The sequence below is a fragment of the Bidens hawaiensis genome, unplaced genomic scaffold, assembly GCF_021521415.1.
Source record: "Bidens hawaiensis isolate Kalapana, Puna unplaced genomic scaffold, B.hawaiensis_p1.1 tig00001087_1, whole genome shotgun sequence".
NCBI lineage: Eukaryota > Viridiplantae > Streptophyta > Magnoliopsida > Asterales > Asteraceae > Bidens > Bidens hawaiensis.
In genome coordinates, this window is record NW_027491062.1 from 3,899,787 (window position 1) to 3,911,833 (window position 12,047).

A 12,047-nucleotide genomic window follows, 5' to 3' on the forward strand; every position below is an offset into this window, starting at 1 on the left:
TTTCTAAGTACAATATAAGGATCCATGTTTCGATAATGTATCAAAGTGTTTCTATATTTCAAGAACATGAATCGATCATGAACAATTGCCAATGAAATTGTCAACCACCAACTTTGATTTAGTGATTTAAAATGGTGAAACATTTCTCATCAAAATATAATTGTAATATAACCATGTACTTTACTAGACTACATCACATGTCTTGATTAATTATCAAGTAAAACAAAGCTTCTTCATAGATTTTATATGGTAAAAGGAGTTTAGCTCATAATGAGCATGATGATGAACATTAAGATGATTGATAATAACAAATACATGATTAAACTTAGAACAATCTAACCAAATGTAGATGAATCCTTCTTCTTAATGATGGTGATGATAGTTAATGATGATGATAGTTAATGATGATGATTAGTGGTGATGACCTCCAAACCTTCAAACTCTTCACTAGATCTTCAAGGTGAGTGTTAGTGTGTGATTTTATAAGTGAAAACCGGAGAGAATTCTTTTCAAGGCACACTTGATGAATGCAACATGAGCCACTATTTATAGGCAATCTGGAAGGTGAAGCACGGCCCCGTGCAAGATTTGCACGGCCCCGTGCAAGATTTGCACGGCCCCGTGTTCTTTTATGACATGTGCAAGATTTGTTTTGTCTTTTGTGTGAGCTGGCAACGGCCCCGTGGTTAGCAGGCACGACCCCGTGACTTTTAATGGCATGTGCTTAATTCATTTTTTCTTTTCTGTTATTCCATCCACGGCCCCGTGCTTTTGTCTTCAGGTTTTGTCTTCTCTTGTACAGAAGCATGGGGGCGTGTTTCTTGAGACATGGGGGCGTGTTTCTTTGTTTTCTTGTGTTTTCTTCTGTTTTTCTTCGTCTTTTTGCTTGTTTCTTCGTTTGAGGTTTGGTATCACCTGAAATTATGTTTTAACATGATAATTAGTCTATTATGCTATGTTATTATATAGAATTTGCAATTTTTAGAGATTATTTGATGCCGAAAAGATGTATATTTCTATGTACATCAACAACCTTCCTAAAACTTCCAACTAAACTCTCGGATGGACATTTGGTTGCCATTCACAACGAACCCCGCATGTTTCTTACTCACGGTTTCCCTTATTGGACCGTACATTTATGGAAGATGACAGGTCACACATGGACAAAAGTATAGGCATTCCCCCCAATAAGGCCTGTACAATTAGGGTTAACCATAACATACATTTGTACAATCAACAAGATATGGCCGTATCAGATAATGGATTTACTAATGAGATAGACACAACTAAGAAGGGCGATGAATCGTACTATCCTTTGCTATATTATCAAGGACAACAAGCCATTTTTTATATCGAGACTCTAGAAACCCAATAATAAAGATTTTATTTCCATACAAAATTTGACTTTCTAGCTTTATCATCCACTTTATTTTAATCATGCAAACTTAGAATTTCGTGTTCTCAAATTATGTTTTTTTTCATTTGATTTTTGCTTTTTATGTTTTACTTGATTTAATGAATATTAGGTTATAGTTGAGCTGAACTAATAAATATACCTAACCCGTCAATTAACATTATTTCTACGATTCCAAAGCATTCAGATCTTTAATTATATATGGCCTACATGAAAATAAAAAAAATATAATTATCACATGATCAATTGCTAAAAAAATGTTCCTCATTCCCTCTTACACATGAATCTAATGCTTCATGTATGAAGAAAATAAACAATCCAATTCAATACAACTTTTGCATTAGAAATTCAGTATAAATCAATGTGCACCAAACGTAACGCATATATCGTGTAAGATTAATCGTTATTACAGAATTAAACACACATTTAGTATTTCGTCATCAATAATGCCTCTCCTGCTATTTAAGTCTGACAATATCGTGTATTTTTCTTATTTCCCATCGCAATCCTACTTGTAAGTTGTAATGCCTTCAAATAAAAACTTTTTGTTTCCGCAAATTAAGTACCAGTTACTTTATAACACCAGCGATCCAATATATATGCATACGCCACTATTATGCAAAATCAAGTCACACATGTCCACCCATTACCCTTTTTACAATTCGTTGACTTATTGGCTTTACTTTGACTATTTCTTTCATTTCCTTATTAAATTTCACCCCTAACTACTCACTTATTATCACACATTCAATCATTCATGTTGATTAAAATTTACAAAACACATAAACCTACTTTACTAACAAATATATCACAAAACACGATATTATATATATGCATGCATACACTAATATTTTTGTGTGAACACCCCCCCCCCCCACAAAAAAAGAAGACAACCAACAAACCATAATCACATACGGCAACTCGCTCACACTGATAACCCATTACACACTCCACCAATACGAGGAGAACCTGCAGCAACGCGCGGGCACTTTTGCTAGTAACAATAAAGGTTAGCCCCTTTTAGTGAAAGAGAGGGTTAAAAGGAACCATATAGACCGCATATAGTGCTATACGCGGCCTATAGGGTTCCTTTTAACCCTCTCTTTTACCAAAAGGGAACCTATCTAGGCAAGCCCCTTTTGTTGAAAGGGGGGGGGGGGTGGGTAAAAGGGACCATATAGGCCGCATATAGTGCTTCTATATGCGGCCTATATGGCCCCTTATAACCCTCCCTTTCACCAAAAGGGATCCCATCCACACACAAACATTCAAAACAAACACACAACAATCGCCATTTATTACCTTTTTTTAATTATTATTATTTATATATATAATTATTATTTAATAATAATATTTATTTTTTATAGATGGAGGACGAGGTGAAGATGGATATTGGCACGCGCCCCTTACGTCCCCGTAAGACGTAAGGCCGACGACCACGTCGATGTTCACGATGCGACGTTTACGACCCCCGACATCAATGACACCATGTTTTTTATAGTTTGTAAATATTTTGTATAAACTCAATTTTTTGTATATAATAATGTTTTTGGTTTGGTGCATACGAGTATATTGTTTTGTTTTGAAAAAAAACTTTGTTATAAAAACACATATTTTAGAAAAAAATATTATATAAAAAACAATAAAAAAATAAAAAAACAAAAAAATAAAATTAAAACATAAAACATAAAAAGAAAAGGAAAAAACATAAAATATTAAAATAAAAAATATAATAAGACAAAATGGTGGGTTTTTTAGAAAAACCAATAGTGTGTCTAAAATTTCTCTTTGTATATTGATTAGGAGAATTGAGGTCCAAGACATCACCTATTGTAATCGGGTTCGCGATATAAGGAAATTGGGTTTGAGTCTGGATCGGGTAAACAGGTCTGGATCCGGGTCACCAGATTTTGATTGGTTATAATAATATATATATATAGTTTGCACATTAGTCCATGGAGATTGAAAGTGAAAACATAATTGGGAAATATTCTGGTTTGGGGTTAAAATTGTCAAAATTTGAAAGTTATAAATATATATTATATAATTAATTAAAAATAATATAATAATAGTTAATTTACTCGATAAATGTGATATTTTTACTGATAAAATTTCGTGAACATCGAAATGGGTCGGGTATTTAATAAAAATATTAATTTGAAAAAATCCAAGTTGTTACACTACGCCCCCAATTTCTTATTTCACATTCTCAATCACATATTTTGGGAATATTTTAAGTCCTTCAACTATTTAGAGTTGACAAAATTTGCCCGAAAGTTTCGGGATGTTACAATCGCCAACTAAAGAGAGAAAGAAACTAAATATTGTCACGCCACGTTCAGAGTTCACAGTCTTGTACGCAACAAAAACTGAATTGTTGACTTACAAAGTCAAATTGTTAAAATTACTACTTTTTCTATCAATTTCATAATCCATTTAGGTTTATATAACTTATGGGCTTGTTTGCGGTTTGCATACGGGCTTCAACTGGAACTTGGTATCATGGGCTTTGGCTGCTAATGAACTATGACTTTGTGAGCTTGGTTTATTTCTTCTTTGATTGAGGTTTCACCGCCGGTATGGAAAGACGCATCGTCACCTTCTTTGAAGCTATTAATTCTAACTTCAGATGCAGGTCCGTATGAAAAACAATGAACATTAAAGCCTTTAATATTGTTTGTTATTCTTAGGGTTTTGCCATATTTGTCATCATCATCTTATTATTTGTATGAACTTGCTTTGAGTTTAAATATTCGTAATGAATAAAACCTTTTTGATTACCTATATCTGACACAAACCTTCCACAATACAATATTGAATGCTATATGATTTCGATTAAGGAAATAGCAAAAAGGGTCATGATAAGGTAATTAAACTACAATTGAATAAGTTCAACAGTCAATGACACACATTCTAGTAATGTCATAGCCCAACCTATAACGGATTATGTCGAGCGCAACTGATTGCTCGGTAACTCATAAGACACTAATAAAAATATAGTTTATGTAATATATATCCACAAGATCCGATGTCATATCAAGTAATTTACAAAATCTCATGTTATATCAATTAATATGACATAAAAACAACTTATATAACTCACGTTTTATGAGAGATAAATTATTTAACATTTGACAACACAAATAATATGAAAAACATTTTTTAAATAAATAAAAAAGAATAAAAAAAACTTCACTCTATTTAGTATACATTAAATAGTTTTGAAATCCACACAACAATAGCTATATATTTTACTCACAAGTTTCTTCAAATACTTCGTAATAGTTTTGAAATCCACTAAACAATACTTATATATTATACTCATAAGTTTATTCTAATAATAGTTTTGAAATCCGTGTAACATTTTACATATTCTACTCACAAGTTTTTAAATTACATAAATGGTACTCCACACACATATTTACATATGCTACCCTACAACTTTCATTTAGTTACGCAATTAACGCCACAACATTTATTATAGTAACACTTAAGTTTCATTAATTGCACAATTAACTCCACAACCTTTATAAAATAACTCTCAAATTCCATTAAGTTTAACACAAAGAACCCACAAGTTTTTAACAAGGTACGAATTAAAACAATACATACCAAGCTTTTGTAGCGTCCCCGCCGCAATATGTGAGTTTACAACAACTGATTATATTGAACAGGACAAAAGAACTAGATAAACTATAATACAATCCAATGTACTGCTTTGCAGATATTCTTTTACATCAATTACCATATCTAATTACTCTTAAATTTAGAAAAATTTCACCTCAATAACCAATTAATAATAAACTCCCCAACGAAACAACATCAATAACATACAGATGCACGACATTAGTCACGCCATGAATCAAAAACTAATCGAAAGCTTCAAACGCGTTCGTATCAAAGAGTAAGCGTTTCAGTCGGTGGTCATTAGTCGTGTTGATTGTTCACCAACGACAACAACTTTCACATAAACAAAAATACAGGAAGAAACAGAGCAATATCCAGAGAACTAAGAGTTACAAGAAATTAAGAGTTTTAATGTTTCAGCTAGCTCATCAACTTTCAAATGTGACGATATAGAATACCAAACAAATCAATGAAATCCACCTTCCCAATGTATATACACTTACAATATTCTTTTATCATCTACTTAGCTTTTATAAACCCACAAAAATAAAAAAAAATTGATAACAAAATACCTAATGAATTAAATATATTATACTCTTCCTTTGAAATAGACCTAAAAGTAAAACAATAATCGTAACGTTTATAGCCGGTGTATACATAATAATAATAAGCCTGTAAGGTAGCTTCTTCAATTCAATTCAATTCAATCCAATCCAATCGTTCAATTCAATCGGCTAGCAAGAATGGTGGGCGAAGAGAATAGGCATAAGATGATGCAAAACCTATTCGGCGATCAATCGGAAGAAGAAGATGATGAAGAAGAAGACGTTGAATCGGAGCACGAGTCTAATCGGCAGCCTGATTACGCATCCGTACGATTCGTTCACTCTCTCACTAATGTTAATTGTTATTAATTGACCTAATTATGCACCTTTGGATTGTAATTTGGTTATTTTTAGGGTTTGGAATTGGTGCTGCACTTTGATTTGGAATGCTAAGAATTTAATTGACCAGTTAACAGCAGAAAGTTATGTTTTTTTACTTAATAATGATTTGACACTGCTCTTTATAAATTGTGTTTTAGATGAATTATTATTTTGTGTAGTGACTCGTGTGTAAATGATACAAAGAAAAAGTTTTTTAGTTACCTAAATGTGTGGAAATTATCTTTTACTGTCACGGCACAGAGAGATAGTCTGATTCGCAGTTATAGTTATTAAAAGCCCTCGCTTCTTGCGCCTAGGCCCAATATATGTGCTTTTAGTTCATAGGACCTCGCTTCTTGAAGGTGGCGACACCTCTATAGGTATTGTTAATGGATCAATACCAATGATTATTTGAACCTTTACTATTTATTACTTTTTGAAGTTTTGGTTTTTCTATTTTATACATTTTGTTATTCAAGTATTGGAATTGAATCATGACCTTTTAAAACTTTTGGTATTAATTAGATGATATTAGATGTTATATAAAGCGTTTGTGTATATTATATGAAGAATAGTATTATTTTTCTAATACATAATATATATGTATATTTTTATTTAAGTTCGTTTATTATTTCTTAGGCCCTCGCTTTTTTTTATTTTGCGCCTAGGCACCTTGCTCCTTTGATAACTATGGTTTATATAGCATCAAACTATTTGTTGCTTTATGATGTTCAATATTCATTTTTTTACAGAACTTGTTATGGTAAAAAAAGGTTGTTAATTGAATTGTTATACACAATGTATTATTACTTTTTGCATTACATTCTGGTAGAGTGGTAAGCACGCGGACGGTTGATCCTATCGAATTTTGTTTAGTCAGTGATTATATATATATATTCTCTATTGCTGTTTCTGTATTTTGTTTGAAGTTATAATTTTTAGTATACCAGATTTATCGTTAGATGATATCAAGGTTTCTTTAGTATGTGATATTTTAATATATTTATGGCTATATATGTATTTTTATAGAACAAATTAACTGATAAACTTTAATTTTATGGATACGGCAAATTAGTTTTCCATGGATACACATATGCCTTTTGTCTTGGAAGTTAAACTGGGGACTCGTGTATGTGTTATTTACAGAAGAAATATACTTGGATTTTGTATACTTAATGTTATAGAAATATCTGTTGCATTTATTACATAACGGCATAAGACTCATTGCAGAAGTATTATCAGTACAAATGTTTTTATTCATGTATATCCTTTTTTGACATAGCTTAACTCTTTATATTCATGTTTTTAGATTATATATTCCTTTTTAGATAGCAATATATGGTTCCATTGTAGAAATTTTGTTTGGACTACGAAATACTTATTACGTAATAATAAAAAAGAATCTTGAAACGCTTGGAAACCAGTTGCAAATGGCAATTCTGTATAATGGATAGAGCAGGTCAAGATTGCTGGCATGTTTAAATGACAAAAAACCTGATTGAATATACTGAAAATTGTTTTGACAATTAATCTATAGTTGATTATTGGAGTATATTTGAACATTTTATTTGTATTTAGGATGTTAAAGCAAAACATACGGGGATTTGGTTATTTTTTTAGCTTTCTGCCAAGTTTCTGTTGGAAGCGACATAAGCTAGAGGGAAACTTGTGTGGCCGGTTTTTTAAAATTTGAGTGGCGTTAGTGAAAACTTTCATATACTTGGATGGCCTATGTATATATTATCCCAAGTTCTAATTGTTAATAAATGTGACTCGGTGACTCATAATTACGTGTACCGGTGTCACGGATATATGGTAATAGGTGGGCACATGACAGCGGTTGAGAATTAACTTCAACCAAGTAAATCTGTCAACGTGTTACCTATGCAAGACTGTTTTTAGTATGAAAATAAGTTAGAACTATACATGGAGGTAGACACATGAATCTTATTGTCAATAATCATTATTCAGTTAGAAAGAGGGACTCTGTTGTTTTCTTCTGTCTTTTTTGTTGCGAGTTTGTGTCGGTTTCATCATGCGAAACATGTTTATGGTTGCATGTGACATGGTGGGTGCCAAATGTGTCGTAGCTGTACTGTCTCTTTATATATGGGTTTTTTATGATCAATTTAAGTCTTTTTTTGTGATTAACTTGATTAAAATGAAACTTTTACAGGATGACGGTGTGAAGCCTGAAGGTGAAGAAGTGGTAGAGGGTCAAGGTGAAGCAGAGGCTGGTAGTGAAACAGATGGTGAGTTACATGAAATGGATCAAGAACACATGGAGAGTGAAGGTGAAAGAGATCAAAGCTCTCAAGAAGTTGATCTTGAAAATCAAAGAGAAGAAAGTGAAGGCAAAGATTCTGCAAGTGACCAAATTGGCCAACAAGGTGTGACAAGTAGGCGCCGAGAGGTTGTTGAGAGTGAATCTGAAAGATCAGAGGAAAATCAATATATGGATAACGCAGAGGAAGAAATTGATCAACCTAGAACTCCAAGGTATCATTCTATAAATGCAATTTCATCTTTTAAAGATTTTTCGTGATCATTTAATGCATCAATTTGTTTGCTTATTGCTTAAAATTAGGTCACCTGACGAAGAGAACGAAGAGAAAGATGAAGCTCACATATCAGAAACAGCTCCTAAGATTCGTGATGTATTTGGTGAATCAGATGATGAAGAACCAGCAGAATATGAAGCTGTTCAGAATAATCTAGATGAAGATGCAAATGTGTGTAATTTATTCAAGAACAGTTATTGTTATATTATTTCTAGAATAATTTTAACTGTTTTTTTTTAATAGAGATCACCTATGGAGGATGAAGGCTATGAGAAAGACCTTAGACCAGAGGATATGTTAGCTGATGAAGAGGGTCGGTATGATTCTGAAGAGGATACTATTATTAAAGCTAAGGAGAAACCAGTGGGCCCCCCTTTGGAGCTAGGGATACCATTGCGACCCCCTCCTTCACATCCTGAAAAGGTGTGTGTATATATATATTACTTGTTTTAATGTGTCACACTTACTTGAGAATCAAAGTAAGCTTCCTATACCTTTGCCTGCAGATGAACATGATTAAAGTCTCTAATATTATGGGAATTGATCCTAAACCGTTTGATCCAAAGACATTTGTTGAAGAAGATGCATTTGTTGCTGATGAATCTGGGCATAGCAAACGCATTCGTTTGGATAATAATATTGTTCGGTACAGGGCTGTTAGAAATCCTGATGGAACAACATCTGTAAGTTGATTTTCGATAAACAAAACAACTTCACTCTATCGATGATCTCATGTTTGTTTTAAATCTTTTTTCTTGTTTTGAATAATCATTTTGTAGTATGAAAGCAATGCACGCTTTGTGAGATGGTCAGATGGCAGCTTACAGTTGCAAATTGGAAATGAAGTTCTTGATATTTCAGTGCAGGATGCACAACATGATCAAGCTCATCTTTTTCTTAGACGTGAAAAGGTCTGTAAAACATGTTTCTTTCTTCATGGTAGCCTTTTATTTACAATATTTTTGCTAAAATGGTGTATAAATTTTATGAAAAATATACAGGGAACACTTCAGTCACAGGGGAGGGTGTTGAAAAAGATGAGATTTATGCCTTCATCTTTAACTTCTAATTCTCATAGATTGCTGACTGCACTTGTTGACTCAAGACATAAAAAGGTGTTCAGGGTCAAGAAAACTGTCACTGACATTGATCCTGAGAGGGAGAAGGAACAAAAGGAGAGGGTTAGTTGAATCATGAAATATATATAATTTTCATGAAATCTCTGGTTAGTAACTTCCACTAATCAAGTTACTGGTTTTTTAGGCTGAAAGTCAAACAATTAGGGCTAATGAGCTTCTTAGCAAGAAAAAGGAAAAGGTGAGCCGGAAGTATACACAGACTGTGCGTAGGGAGCGCCAACTGTCACCTGGTTTCTTAGAGGATGCACTTGATGAGGTATAATTTTAATTATTTTACAGTCATCTAACTATTTAAGCCAAAAAAACATGTTTCTTATACTACAAGTTAGGCGTGTTCAGGAAATTGAAATCCCCCAAAAAAAAAAAACCGAAATCCAAACTGAAACCGAAACCGAAACCCGAGTATACTGATCCAAATTTTTATTCAGATATTTAACTAGACGTTTGTTTGAATGCTTGTTAGTTTATTTCGACTCCAAACTGAAACTGAAACCGAAACCCGAGTATACTGATCCAAATTTTTATTCAGATATTTAACTAGACGTTTGTTTGAATGTTTGTTAGTTTATTTCGGCTTATTCGGATTAATCCATCCTAAGTGAATTCGAATCGGATAGGCACACCCCTAATTCGGATCGGATCGGATTTCGGATAGGGTTCTAAAAATTTCAAATCCGAACTGAATAAACCAAATAATCCGTTATCTAATCCGATGAACACCCCTACTAAAATTCATACTTAATGATTATCAGGATGATGAACAAGATTATTATGATAACCGGCGTTCTGGGTCACGACGCCGCTTTGAGGATGATCTGGAAATGGAAACTCGAGCCGAAAAACGTATTATGAACGCAAAGAAGGTATATAAGTTAAAAACTAAAAAAGAAGTTTTCTTTTAATTACTGTTTTATTAAATATCTTTTGTAAATAGTCTCAAGGATACAAAGATACTTCTAGAGGCAAATCATCCCTGCATTCCATGAAACAATCTAGACGCCCGATTGACGATTACGAAAGCGAAAGAGAAGAATCTGAGTATGAAACCGAGGGTGAGGAAGAAGAGCGGTCTCCGCCACGTAGGCGGGCTGATGTGGCAGACCGTTATGATGACGAGGAGGAAGATCAGTATGAGGAGGCTTTGGCTGATGAAGCATCAGAAGAAGAAACAGTATGTGTTTTCTTTATCCTTCATGGCTATATAAAAACTTATATTTTAATTATTATCATCTTTTTTAATTTTTTTAATTTTTTTGTAACTAATATTAACATAGGAGTTTAAGCATAAGGCTTCCGGAAGCAGTTTCAAGCGTCATGAGGTGGAATCAGACGAAGAATCTCCACCAAGAAAGGCTGCTGCAACTCATCGCCGAAAGGCACTTGTTTATGATAGTGATGAAGAATAAAATATACGCAAGTTGGTAAGTAATGTCATTTATCCAACAAATGTTATAAAACTGAAATTGTTATGATATGTTATTATTTCTTTTTGTTATCTTATTTCTGTTTTTTTACAAACATTCTAATTATGCAGATGTGGATTCTTCATAGAACTGTAAACTTATCAGAACAATGCAATTTATTGAAGACCACAATAGATCAACAACGCAACTAACTGCGCGTATCTTTCTTCTGTTTCTGCTCTTAGTGGTCGTGTGTTTCTCATGGTTTTGACTTTCTACATATTTTAAATTATAAATACATAGTTGTTTTCTGAAGTTTTTCAGTAGCGTCATATGGACAAGTTGTTTGTACTTTCTTTCTATATATGATCTTTTCGTGATATTTGCCACTTGTTTGGTCATTGTTGCATCTTTTTATTTTTATTCTTGACTTGAATCCCTTACCTGTGAGAATTAGTATAGACACTTGAAAGAAATGGTCACTGTGTTAGGTCTTCAAGTAAATGCATTTTGCTTAATTTGGCACCTCGGATATTGATGCTTGATTTTGGTGCCATCTACAAACTCAATTTGGCACCTCGGATATTGATGCTTGATTTTGGTGCCATCTACAAACTCAAAACGTGTCATATGGCATTGATGGTTCCCAGCATAGACTTAGCTGTTGTGGAAGTGAAAAGGGTGTCGCTGACTTTTCGTCAACTGAGCATGTGCTTGTTGAAAATGATAGCGTTGCCTTATTACGCCAAGCTTGTTGTAGTAGTTTGGCCCACCATTGGCTTGTGCAGATGTGTAAACGAGCCAAGCCAGCTTGACTAGTCTCGAGCTCAACTTTAGCTCGTGTGCACCACCTTAAACACGCCAAAGCTTGGCTTGATCTTGACTGTGTAGTGCGAAATTAATACATAGAAGTACAAAGGAGTTAAACTTAAAAATGCACTAGGTTTGTTGAAGCTCGAGATGCCTAAACAATACCA

The 12,047-nt window shown here is 33.4% G+C and overlaps 1 protein-coding gene across 1 annotated transcript; it reads left to right on the top strand.

The window, feature by feature from the left end:
• Positions 1-5,714: 5,714 nt before the first annotated feature.
• Positions 5,715-11,607, top strand: LOC143558854 (protein LEO1 homolog). The gene is made up of 12 exons (XM_077047613.1): positions 5,715-5,913; positions 8,144-8,466; positions 8,555-8,699; positions 8,772-8,951; positions 9,035-9,211; positions 9,308-9,439; positions 9,530-9,709; positions 9,792-9,923; positions 10,420-10,530; positions 10,602-10,838; positions 10,942-11,088; positions 11,202-11,607. Exons 1-11 carry the CDS (start codon positions 5,785-5,787, stop codon positions 11,071-11,073), a joined length of 1,878 nt encoding a protein of 625 aa, XP_076903728.1. The 5' UTR covers positions 5,715-5,784; the 3' UTR covers positions 11,074-11,088; positions 11,202-11,607.
• The last annotated feature ends 440 nt before the right edge of the window (positions 11,608-12,047 follow it).

What these genes read in the sequence shown, in the direction of transcription:
- LOC143558854 (XM_077047613.1), top strand. Translation starts at nt 5,785, where the DNA reads ATGGTGGGCGAAGAGAATAGGCATAAGATGATGCAAAACCTATTCGGC. An exon ending in GATCAACCTAGAACTCCAAG is followed by an intron (nt 8,467 to 8,554) that starts GTATCATTCTAT and finishes GCTTAAAATTAG; the next exon opens with GTCACCTGACGAAGAGAACG. An exon ending in AAGCATCAGAAGAAGAAACA is followed by an intron (nt 10,839 to 10,941) that starts GTATGTGTTTTC and finishes ATATTAACATAG; the next exon opens with GAGTTTAAGCATAAGGCTTC.